General features: G+C 42.6%; 1 protein-coding gene across 1 annotated transcript in view; it reads right to left on the bottom strand.

Moving 5' to 3' along the window:
* CACHD1 (cache domain containing 1) overlaps window positions 1–12,907 on the bottom strand; it is a 241,360-nt gene that overhangs the window by 82,057 nt on the left and 146,396 nt on the right. The window contains exons 5-6 of the mRNA XM_077450550.1: window positions 8,085–8,211; window positions 1,294–1,438 (exon numbers count right to left, since the gene is read on the bottom strand). Of these exons, the coding sequence (XP_077306676.1) occupies window positions 1,294–1,438; window positions 8,085–8,211 (272 nt within the window). The remainder of the gene's footprint in view (window positions 1–1,293; window positions 1,439–8,084; window positions 8,212–12,907) is intronic.

A 12,907-nucleotide genomic window follows, 5' to 3' on the forward strand; every position in this document is an offset into this window, starting at 1 on the left:
AGGCATTTATGTAAAAAGCTGCCACCAGGGTACAGTCACTAAAATGTCCTAATCCTTGTGCTAAAACTTTGTAAGTTGAGCTTATAACATATTGGCAAGATGTAAACACTCTTTAAAGCGGAGCGCCACCCGATTTTAACACAATATCGCAAGCTGATTAAATACATGTCATCATTCAAAAACGGAAAGTTTTTTTTTTTTTTTTCTTCCCAGCATTACCTTTTTTTTCTTGTCATGTTGTCTATTTCCTGTCTATGGTGATCGCGGATATGGGCGGGGATAGTGTGGATATGGGCCGGGATAGTGTGGATATGGGCCGGGATAGTGTGGATATGGGCCGGGATAGTGTGGATATGGGCCGGGATAGTGTGGATATGGGCCGGGATAGTGTGGATATGGGCCGGGATAGTGTGGATATGGGCCGGGATAGTGCGGATATGGGCCAGGATAGTGTGGATATGGGCCAGGATAGTGTGGATATGGGCCGGGATAGTGTGGATATGGGCCGGGATAGTGTGGATATGGGCCGGGATAGTGTGGATATGGGCCGGGATAGTGTGGATATGGGCCGGCATAGTGCGGATATGGGCGGGCATAGTGCGGATATGGGCGGGGATAGTGCAGATATGGGCGGGGATAGTGCGGATATGGGCGGGGATAGTGCGGATATGGGCAGGGATAGTGCGGATATGGGCGGGGATAGTGCGGATAGTTCTTAATATCCACAATCCGCACTGTCTCCTGGGAGCTTGTGTCATAGTTCCCAGGAGTCAGTGCGGCGGCCTGCTGATGCGAGTTATCGTGTAATTTCTTACTTGCACAGCTCCGTTGCCATCACAATTGTGCGGGACTTCCGACGACGCTGCCCGTTTCGATGGCAACCTGAGCTGTTGACGGCGCTCCTCTTTACAGTTACTGCGCATGCACGAGATCGGGAATACAAGTGCCTCCTGGTTGAGAAGGGGCACTGTATCCTGGAAGAGGATGCCTGTGGGCTTCACATGCCTACAGGTAAGATGAGACCCGGCTACAACAATTATTAAAAATTGATATTGCTATAGAAAACGGACATCTTTAAGACTGAAAACATGCAACAAGTGAGTTATAAGTGTTAAGGACATAATCTTTGTGATTGTAAAAAAAAAAAAAAAAAAAAAAAAAAAACGTTTAGGGCAGTGGAGCCCCGCTTTAAAAAAAAAAAAAAAAAAAAAAAAGGATTTACAGTTTAAGACTTTTGTTCTTATTCTAAATTGGCTTCATTAAAAAGATTTCCAGCTGAATTTTTTCACTTGCCTTATCGTGCTCGTCGATGGAGTTTAGGATGACATTTGCAGCGTCTTTGGCAATCTGCAGCTGTGTCTCTGTGATTGAGGCTCCATGATCCACAATGACCACTATATGCTTGGACTGCGGTCTCACCGTGGACACATAGATGGCTCTAATTCAATAAATAGAATGAGTTAGCATTCTGCAAATTGTATATGCATATGACAACATAATAAAATGTCCAGAGAATAAAAAAAAAAAAAAAAATCACATTAAGTGGACCTAAAAAAGTGAAGATTTGGTATTTTAAAGCGGAAATACGTTGCACCATAAACCAAGAACACTATTTAATTCATGTTAAATATTCAGAGCAAACTCCCCCATCCATCCATGTCTCCATGTTTTATTTTGCTGAGCAATCATCTTAAACACTCCCCTTGCATTTTTGGCCATAGCCATCTTGAGTAAGGGCAGATGATTTTTTGGCATTCACTTCCTGGAATTGATCTGCCCTTAGCTAAAGCATGTAGGCAGGGGAGTGTGCTAAGCTGAGAAAACTCCTCCTCCCTAACTGAAGACTCATAGGACGCTTATGACACCATTTGCCTAGGCCTGGAAACCAGGAAGTAACTGAAGAAATAAAAAAAAATAAAAAAAAGAGTTTAAAACAAATAAATATGATATAATTTCCTATCTAATTTACTAATCACTGCAGTAAAAGGATTAAAAATGTCAATGTTGATTGACTGAGTGTCAATTTTTTGGAGGGCGTACATGGATGTCCTCCCGCGCTGGCACGCTCTGCGATCATGAGACCTTGGAAGTCAGCTTATCAATGATTGGAATAAAGGGTGGATCCTGGACCTTTACCACATTATCAGCCAATGACAGCTGATCACGTGATGTAAACAGAAGCCGGTAATGAGCTCCCCCCCCCCCTCACACTGACAGCGTCAGGAGAAAACAAGCCGATTACCGTATTCTGTCAAAAGGACAATGGTCCCACACAATGCTGCAATCCAGTGCTCACCAGTGCCCACCACTGCTCCTAACCAGTGCTACCTAGCAGTGCCTAGCCAGTGCTCCTAAACCAGTGCCACCTAGCAGTGCCTAGCAATGCTCCTAACCAGTGCCACCTAGCAGTGCTCATAATCAGTGCTCCTACCCAGTTGCCCACCAGTGCTCCTAACCAGTGCCACCTTGCAGTGCCCTTTTTTCCTGCAGCCCATCAGTGCCGACCTCATCTGCGCACATCAGTGAAAGAGGAAAAAAATTACCTGTTTGCAAAATTATATAACAAACTATGAAAACTTTTTTTTTTTTTTTTTAATTTTCGGTCTCTTTTTTGTTTGTTTAACAAAAAATAAAAAACCCAGTGATGATTAAATACCACCATAAGAAAGCTCCATTTGCATGAAAAAAAAAAAAAAGCTAAAATTTCAAATGGGTACATGACCGCACAATTGTCATTTAAAAGCCTCATACACAGGATCGGACTTTGTACAAACTTTCCCGTGGATTTTTGTAAAAAGGGCGTTGGCCGTAAATTTGTATTGCATACACACGACCGGATTATATATATATATATATATATATATATATATATATATATATATATATATATATAGGCAACAAACACAAACGTAGTGACATTTCAACGTACTGATGGCACTTCAAAAGAGGACGTTCAATTACTCCAGCGCCACCCTTTGGTCAACTTCTGTATTGTCTGATCTTTTGCATTGGTTGAGCATGCGTGCTTGTACCTTGTACAAAAGTCCGATGGTTTTCTGTACACACGATCAGACTTTGCTCCATCTGACTTACGTTGTCAAAAAGTTTGTCCGTTTGCACAGCCAACAAAAGTCCGATTAAAACCAAAAAAGTTTGTCCGAATGAGCGTACACACGGTCGGATGTTGCCTTAAAACAGCTAATTTGCATGTTTGTTGTCAAAAAGTCCGATCGTGTGTACGGGCCTTAAGAGTGACAGCTCTGAAAGCTGAAAATTTGCCTGGGCAGGAAGTGGGCGTATGTGCCCAGTAATCAAGTGGTTAATGTAAAAAAAAAAAAAGGGGGGGGGGGGTTTAGTACATTTAACCACTTTCAGACCGGACCATTTTGCTGGTCAAAGACCAGACCACTTTTTGCGATTCGGCACTGCGTCGCTTTAACTGACAATTGCGCGGTCGTGTGACGTGGCTCCCAAACAAAATTGACGTCCTTTTTTTCCCACAAATAGAGCTTTCTTTTGGTGGTATTTGATCACCCCTGCGGTTTTTATTTTTTGCGCTATAAACAAAAATAGAGCGACAATTTAGAAAAAAAACACATTATTTTTTACTTTTTGTTATAATAAATATCCCCCAAAAATATATAAAAAACATTTTTTTCCCTCAGTTTAGGCCGATACGTATTCTTCTACATATTTTTGGTAAAAAAAAAAGAAAATCGCAATAAGCGATTATTGATTGGTTTGCGCAAAAGTTATAGCGTTTACAAAATAGGGGATAGTTTTATAGCATTTTTATTAATAATTTTTTATTATTTTTTTTTTTACTAGTAATGGCGGCGATCAGCGATTTTTATTGTGACTGCGACATTGTGGGGGACCCATCGGACATTTTTGACACATTTTTGGGACCATTGTCATTTATATAGTAATCACTGCTATATAAATGCAGTGATTCCTGTGTAAATGACACTGGCAGTGAAGGGGTTAACCAGTGGGGGGCAGTGTAGGGGTTAAGTGTTCCTAGGGGCGTGTTACTAACTGTGGGGGGGTTGGGCTTTCATTTAGTGAACACTGATCTCTGCTCCAATCACATGGAGCAGAGATCAGCGTCACTAGTTGCTAGGCAGAATGGAGAAATGTTGTTTACAACGGCACTTCTCCATTCGGCCACTCCGTGAGACGATCGCGGGGATGCCCATGGCGATCGAGTCCGGAGGTCCTGCATTTGCCTGCCCGTGCCATTCTGTCGACGTATATCGTTGTTGGCGCTGGTCGGCAAGTGGTTAAGCTACGTTTTTAAAACAGCAGTACACTGACCTGCTGCCTAGTTGGGATAGTCTGAGACTTGTAGTTCTTGCAGGAAGCAGAGCGGCAGCTGCCCATCACTACAAACACAAACTTTGCCCGACGCCAGTTAAACCTCCACAGAGCCCGTTTCCCCTTTAAGCAGTGTTGACTCTACACTGCCACCGGGAACCAATGTTCTGCTGTTGTCTGCTGTCACAGCCACGTCGTTACATCACCGCTAGCAGTGTGCAAATTGGCATCCCTGCAGGAAAGACTTCCAAGTGTTTCAGTACCTTATCCACACAAACTATGCGTTGGCAGCCTGGCAAACACCAACCTGTGACCCTGAAACCCAACACAGACCCCATCCCTGCAAAACAGTCATCTGAGACTGCAATCTAAGCCGCCATCAAAGTCACAAATCGCCTCGATTTCTACATTATATGACTGTAACAGCAGCGAGATGTCTTCGTCAAGTCTTTGTTCGGTCACTTCGCGTCTAAAGTGTTTCTGCCAAACAAACTCAAGGACCTCTGTACAAGCCTCTCCAACAACGCCCCGCTGAACCTATCCTGGAACAAGCCATGTACATTGTGGAAGACAAATCCACCGACTTTAATGATCTGTGTCTTGAAGGTTCATTGTGTAAACCATTCAAGCATCACTCAGGGCCTGGGCTCCAGCCTCTCTCTCTGCCTGTCTAACATGGAGGAGAGGGGTGTCTAATGTTCTTGCTCGGGCATCTGACAAGGGGGCCTGACTGAGGTGGAAAGTGTTGAGAACTAATCTCTGATGCTTGGCTATATAAACAGATTGTCAAGTGAACTGCTGTGAACAGCCTAGGCATCAACTTCTCATATCGGTGGTAGAATCATGCTTAGCAAGGGAGAGCAGTGGAGGGGGAAAAAAAAAAAAAAAGGGAGGGGTTCTATCAAACATGAAGTTAGAAACACAGCTCCCAGACATCCGAATTTGAAACGCAAATCCCTCGAATCTCTCTTCTTTCCATACAGGGCTATTTAGATCTGACACTTCCTTAGGGTGGCCATGGGCTTCTGATCTTTCCCCGTTAACAGACTTGCCAAGCAGGCGAGGTGGAGGAAGCACAGACCCAGAGAATGGAGGAGGCAGAAGCAGGGAGACCCTTGCACTGCAGGTCATTGGATACAGCTTCCACTCCAGCAAGAGAACATTGAGTAGCACAGTAATGACATCACCCAATCCAATTCCAGATCTTGTGAGATTATTAGTCAGATGCAGCATTGCCCTAGCCCAGCGGTCTTCAGGCTCGGTTCATACACAGATACGCTGTCCAACATCGGATGGGATTCGCACCGCACTACAGTACAAATCACATGCGATGTCTGTGTGATGCAAACTCAGCCATACAGATTGTATGGCTGAATTTGCATCGCATTTGGACCAAACTCGCACAGGACCTCCCTTTTTTTTTTGTCCGTACCAGAATCAAATTGCATGGGTGTTCACACCCACGCCTTCCGATTCCTGTCCGAATTGACAGTTTGCCCTGCAATATGCAAACTGATTTGGGGGCGTTGTCATCTTTCTATTGACACTCCCAGCAGTTCGCATAAGGCAGTGTGAAAAGCTATTTAGGTAAGCAGATTATTGCGTTGTTGTCACATTAACCAAAATATACTGACACTGGGCATCCAGGCTTCAAAAAAGGTCATATAAGGATCTGGGCGGCACAGCGGTGTAGTGGTTAGCACTCTCGCCTAGCGAGCTGGTTCAAATTCCAACCACGACACAACCTGCCTGGAGTTTGCATGTTCTCCCTGTGCCTGCGTGGGTTTCCTCCGGGTTCTCCGGTTTCCTCCCACACTCCAAAGACATGCAGGTAGGTTAATTGGCTTCTTTCCAAAATTGGCCCTAGTATATGTGTGGGGACCTTGGATTGTGGGCTCCTTGAGGGTAGGGACCAATGTGAGTGTGCAATGTACAGGGAGAGGGACAATTGTGGACACTCAGGTTGAACTGGATGGACTGGTGTCTTTATTCAACCTTACTAACTATGTAACTATATTCTCTCTATAGATCTGCTAATAACTGTTATTGGGAATTGTGTTGTGTCTGTGTTTTGTTCTCTTCATTGTTGCGATCTTGTGTTGTCTTTGTTGAGTGTGGCATGTGCTGCAATAATTTCCCTTTGTAATTTATAAAGTATTCTGAAATGCAGAATACTTATACTTACTCATATGTAAATTTTCTATTTAACCACTTTAAGACTGGGCATCTTTTTTAGATGTGGTGTTTCCAAATTAAAAACATTTTTGCTAGAAAATTACTTAGAACCCTCAAACATTATACATTTTTTTTCCCTAACACCCTAGAGAATAAAATGGCGGTCCTTGCAATACTTTTTGTTACACCGTATTTGCGCAGCGGTCTTAACAAGCGCACTTTTGTTTGAAAAAATACACTTTTTTGAATTAAAAAATAAGACAACAGTAAAGTTAGCCCAATTTTTTTTTTATATTGTGAAATATAACGTTACGCCGAGTAAATTGATACCCAACACGTCACACTTCAAAATTGCGCACGCTCGTGGAATGACGACAGACATTTACCCTTAAAAATCTCCATAGGTGACATTTAAAAAAGTCCACAGGTTGCATGTTTTGAGTTACAGAGGAGGTCTAGAATTATTGCTCTCACTCTACCTATCGCGGTGATACCTCATATGTGTGGTTTGAACACCGTTTTTATATGCGGGCGTTACTCGCGTACGCTTCTGCACACAAGCTCAGCGGGATGGGGCGCATTTAAAAAAAACAAACACAGTTTAAAAAAAAGAAAAAAAAATTGTGTCACTTTTATTCCTATTACAAAAAAAGCATGACAGGACCTCTTACATATGAGATCTGGGGGTCAAAAAGACCTCAGATCTCATATTTACACTAAAATGCAATAAAAAAAAAAGAAAAAATGGCCCTTAAGAGCTATGACGTCGCTTCTGCCCTGCAGTGTCATGGAGATGGGGGGCCATCTTCCCCTCACTCGTCTCCATGAGAAGGATGTAGATGTCTCCGGTAAGCGGCGGATGGCACCGGATCGCGGCGGGAGGGGGGGCCCTCTCCCACTGCAGATAAAAGTGATCTTGCGGGCGAATCTGCCGCAGAGACCACGTATCTTGTACCGGACTGCCGGCTGAACATGGGGATACCGGGGGTTATGGCAGCTAGCTGCTGTCATAACAACGATATCCGTCCCCAAAGTAGGGACGTACATCGGCGTGCGGCGGTCCGGAAGTGGTTAAAAGAGAAGTATGGGACTTACCAAAAAAAATAAAATAAATCATTCTCACCTAGATGGCTACAGCACTGCTCCCAGCTGCAGATTATCCCCCACCGCCTCTAAGACCAAGAACTGAGCGATCAAACACCACTGATCGCTCAGTTCTCAGCTGCAGAGAGCTGCTGACTTGTCCATCACCGACTCTCTACTCGGCCCCTCCGGAGCACACTGGAGCCCTGAGCTGCGGAAGGGACGGGAGGGGCTGGCTCAGGCTCTCAGTGACTGGTTCAGAAGATGAGCCAGCTGCCGGTCCAGGCTTCCGGGTGGATCCCGGCCACATGGTCAGGGTCTTTTTTAGAGCCCGGACCGGCTTTAGCCCCTCTGTCAGCTGAAAATGGCTCACAAGGGCGCCAAAACTAATTGCACTCCTGTTGTCCACAGAAGTACACCTAAAAAAGCTTGAGCCACACTTCTTTAATTTTACCTCTAAATTGAGAAAATGATGGATGAAATGTGCAGATCATATCTGAGGCACTCACCTGCTGCGGTGTTCGTAGCTCCCTTTACATCTGAACTTGTGTGCCGGGAACACGGTAAAGATTCCGTCTTCAGAGCTAAAATATTGCCACTTGATCCCGGGGTTAGATTTCAGGTTGTCGGCTAGAACTGCAAGTCAAAAAGCACACAAAAAAAAAAATCATTGTAAGAAACGGGGTGGATTTGGTGTAAATCAAGTCGCTTTAAATCACAATTTATATCACTAGTAAAAAGACTCGATTTAAAGTCATTTTTTTAAACAGTAACTGTCATCTCTGTCCCGCAGCGGCTCCTCCTCCGACCCGCTGTTGAGACACCGACAGTCCCATTCGCTTTAATGGGACAGCTGGTGATGGTGGCAGTGACACACCAAGGTGAGGGAGGTGGCGGCAGCGGGTGAGTGGACGCCCGATAACAGGCGCTGCCATGATGGATCTCAAATGACAGGCGCTCTTTTTTAAATGTAAGGACTCATTCTTGCTGGTAGTTACTGTGAAATTGTGTGAATGCATCAATGCAGTGCATGTTATTTCAGCTTGCAGAGCTTGGATTCATTGCATGAGTTTACCAAAAAATTTAAATATCGCAGAATATACAGCCTCATGCTACATAATTAAGCTCCATTTCATGCTAAATGAACCAAATTATTAATGTATCTTAAATAGATTTTTACTGCCCCAACAAGTATGACAAGGTCTGGTCTAAATGGTTGGCGGATCCCTTCTCTGCTTCGGAGGCCCCCCCCAGTAGTACCTGCCCAAACAGCTCTCAAGGGAGTATCAACTGTGCAAATCAAATACATCAGATGTTATATCATCACACACGAATGTTAACTACAGTACCCGGGGACCCAGGGACATGTGTAACTATACAAACAATGTATGTTATCTGCCTGCTATCCATGTACGACACAACCAATAGAGTCCCCACGGGGCTCCCATTGTTGCCTTGTAAAACCAATGTATGTTTAACTGTCTGTGTTTTGTTTAAACCAATAAAGAGATATAAAAAAAAAAAAAAAAAAAAAAAGATTTTTACTCCAAGAGCATTTTATTAAAATAAATTAAAAAGAAAATCGAAAAAATCCAATAAAAATAAAAAGAAAATCAGATTTTAAATAAAAAAAAAGATTTTAAATAAAAAAAAAGATTTTAAATATAAAAAAAAAACAGGTATTAAATTTAAAAAAAGAAAAACATTAAAAAAACTGATAAAAAAAAAGCACAGATTTTTAAATGAAAAAAACTGATTTTAAATAAAATCAGATTTTAAATATAAAAAAAATCAGATTTTAAATATATATAAAAAAAATCAGATTTTAAATATATAAAAAAAATCAGATTTTAAATAAAAAAAAACAGGTATTAAATTTTAAAAAAGAAAAAAAAACAGATTTAAAAACAGATAAAAAAAACAGATTAAAAAAGCACAGATTTTTAAATTTAAAAAAAGCACAGATTTTTTAATTAAAAAAATGATTTTAAATAAAATCAGATTTTAAATAAATATTAAAAAAAGCAGATTTTAAATAAATATTAAAAAAATCAGATTTTAAATATAAAAAAGTCAGATTTTAAATATAAAAAAATCAGATTTTAAATATAAAAAAATCAGATTTTAAATATAAAAAAATCAGATTTTAAATATAAAAAAATCTGATTTTAAATATATATATATAAAAAATCAGATTTTAAATATATATAAAAAAAAAATCTGATTTTAAATATAAAAAAAATCAGATTTTAAATATAAAAAAAAAATCAGATTTTAAATATAAAAAAAAAAAATCAGATTTTAAATATAAAAAAAAATCTTTGGATTTTTATCCACCCTGGTAAGAATGAAGACTTCTTAGATTGCAACCTCCAACGAGCAGGGCCCTCTGATTCCTTTTTGTATTAAGTTGTATTGTAACTGTACTGTCTGTGTTAATTGTGTAAAGCACTGTGCGAACTGTAGGCGCTATATCCTGTATATAATAATAATAATTCAAGATACAAGCAGCTACAAAGCCAAGACAAAACCATGCAGAATGTTGCGTCCATAAGAAGTGGTGTAAGTGTCAGCTGCCTGTTCACAGGAACACAAACTTTCTCTGTTTTTTATGTTTCAAGTTTTTGGTTGTCAAATAAATTTGATTAGTTTAGAGAACTTCTAAAACATTCCCTCTGCCGCTGCCCTCCTCTCACTTAGAATATTGACAGCAACAACAAACACAAGTGCGATGAATTGTACAGAGCGCCGCATTGTTTACATCAGAGGACTAAACATCTGGCGTCCTCAAGTTGTGAGACTCTTCATATTCACCCTTTATATTCTGTGTACTCCACAATAGTGTGTGTGCACCAGTGAGCCCAACTCACTCCTTCCCATTGCATCCGGCTGGCTGAAGCAACTTGGAGACTTCTGTTCACTTGTACCGACCCCCCCCCCCCCTCCTTCTGTACTGAAATGGCTTATATTCTAATATCTCCGCACACTGTGAGCTTCTCACAGCCTACATTAAAGGCTACAGCAAGTCAGAAAGAGCCCGCCTCATTTCCTCGCTGTCAGTCATGGATGAGCGAGTTTGGAGTGGAGGAACTTGACTGGGCTACACAGATTCCTGACATCCCAAAGGTGTTCCATCAGGTTGAGGTCAGGACTCTGTGCAGGCCAGTCAAGTTCTTCCACTCCAAACTCGCTCATCCATGTCTTTATGAACCTTGCTTTGTGCACTGGTTTGTGCTTGCGTTGTGCACCTTGCTTTGTGCACGGAGTCCCTCAAGGCTCTCCGTTGTCACCCGTTCTCTTCAACATTTACATTCGCCCACTCCTTCAAATCATCAGATGCTCAGATCTCTGCTTCCACTCTTACGCTGACGACACACAACTTTATTTCCGGATCAATGGAAAAAAAGATCACCAACAACAACTTGAAAACTGCCTCAAATCAATAGAGGACTGGATGACCACCAACTCCCTCCGGCTGAACCAATCAAAGACAGAGCTTCTTATCTTACACCCAAATCATAAGTCCGCAACCAAAACCTCCTGGTCTCCACCAACCGTCTTTGGGCAGACTATCTCCCCAAAGACCAAAGCGAAGCGTCTCGGGGTTATTTTAGATGCACAAATGTCAATGGATGCGCAAATAGGATCTGTAGTCAGTGGATCTCACCATCTGCTGCGCATGCTTCGCAGACTCATCCCTTTTATCCCAAAGAATGACAAAGCAGTGGTAGTTGGAACAATCATTAATTCACGACTGGACTACGCAAACTCGCTTTACATAGGATTACCACAATATCAACTTGCGCGATTACAACTGATCCAAAACACGGCGGCAAGGCTGATAACAGGAAAAAAACCCTGGGAATCCATCTCTCCTTCACTGAGGAGCTTACATTGGCTAACCGTAAAAAAATCGGATCACGTTCAAGACCCTTTGCCTCACCCACAAATGCGTGCATAGAGAAGCTCCGCAATACCTAATGGAGAAAATAAATCATTACACACCAAACCGCAGTCTTCGATCAGCCAACAAAAACCTCCTCCTCGTGCCCAAAGCCCGGTATAAATCCAAGGGGGATCGGAGATTCGCTGTCCAAGGGCCTCGGCTATGGAATGCTCTACCAATCAACATCCGCCTGGAAGAAAATCACCTGGCTTTTAGGAAAAAACTCAAGACCTTCCTCTTCTAGCTGATGATCAAAGCTCGCCACAGCGCCTAGAGGCGATTCAGTTCGCATTGTGCGCTATACAAGTATTTCATTCATTCATTCATTCAAATCATTTGGTGGAGGGGGGATTGTGGTGTGGGGTGGTTTTTCAGGGGTTGGGTTTGGCCCCTTAGTTCCAGTGAAGGGAACTCTTAAGGCGTCAGCATACCAAGACATTTTGGGCAATTTCATGTTCCCAACTTTTTGGGAACAGTTTGGGGATGGCCCCTTCCTGTTCCATCATGACTGCACACCAGTGCACAAAGCAAAGTCCATAAAGACATGGATGAGCGAGTTCGGGGTGGAGGAACTTGACTGGCCTGCACAGAGTCCTGACCTCGACCCGATAAAACACCTTTGGGATGAATTGGAGCAGAAACTGCGAGCCAGGCCTTCTCGTCCAACATCAGTGCCTGACCTCACAAATGCTAGACACACTCCTAAACCTTGTGGACAGCCTTCCCAGAAGAGTTGAAGCTGTTATAGCTGCAAAGGGTGGAACAACTCAATATTGAACCCTACAGACTAAGACTGGAGTGCCATTAAAGTGGCTGTACAGCCACTTTTACCAACAGGTAAGCCTATATTAAGGTTTAACTGTAGGTGCTGGAAATATCTCCTAAAGCTCCACGGTTTAGGAGATATTTACAAAAAAGCCATTCGCTGATGTCTACGGCGCATGCACACTTTAGAAAGGGCACATTGTGCCGTTTCTAAAGGGGGTCATACCGTGACTGGTGGCTCCCGTGCGCATGCCCAGGAGTGATGTCACGTGACTCCGGCCAGTCACAGAGCCAGAGTTCGTGGCCCCGGAAGGAAGAGGGGTTGAAGATGGACGCTCGCTGCTAGTGGGGACAGAAGTGACATCGCAGGCTTCGGTTTCAGGTAAGTTACACATAATGGGGCTACTATGCATAGTAGCCCAATATGCTTTATCTTTGCAGGGAAGTAAAACCCACCAGGTTTCACTGTTGAATCCCACACTCTATAAAGGATCGTTGGTGATCTCCTTCGGTAGTGTCTCCTTTGATTAATGCCGGGAAGCCAGCTTCCAAAATCACTTACTATAGAGTCTGGAAGGCATAGGTTTTTTTGGTGTGGATCCGGCGGTTGGCACGCCAGGA

The sequence above is a fragment of the Lithobates pipiens genome, unplaced genomic scaffold (assembly GCF_037356315.1).
Source record: "Lithobates pipiens isolate NorthernLeopardFrog02 unplaced genomic scaffold, aLitPip1_a1.2 Scaffold_23, whole genome shotgun sequence".
NCBI classification, from domain to species: domain Eukaryota; kingdom Metazoa; phylum Chordata; class Amphibia; order Anura; family Ranidae; genus Lithobates; species Lithobates pipiens.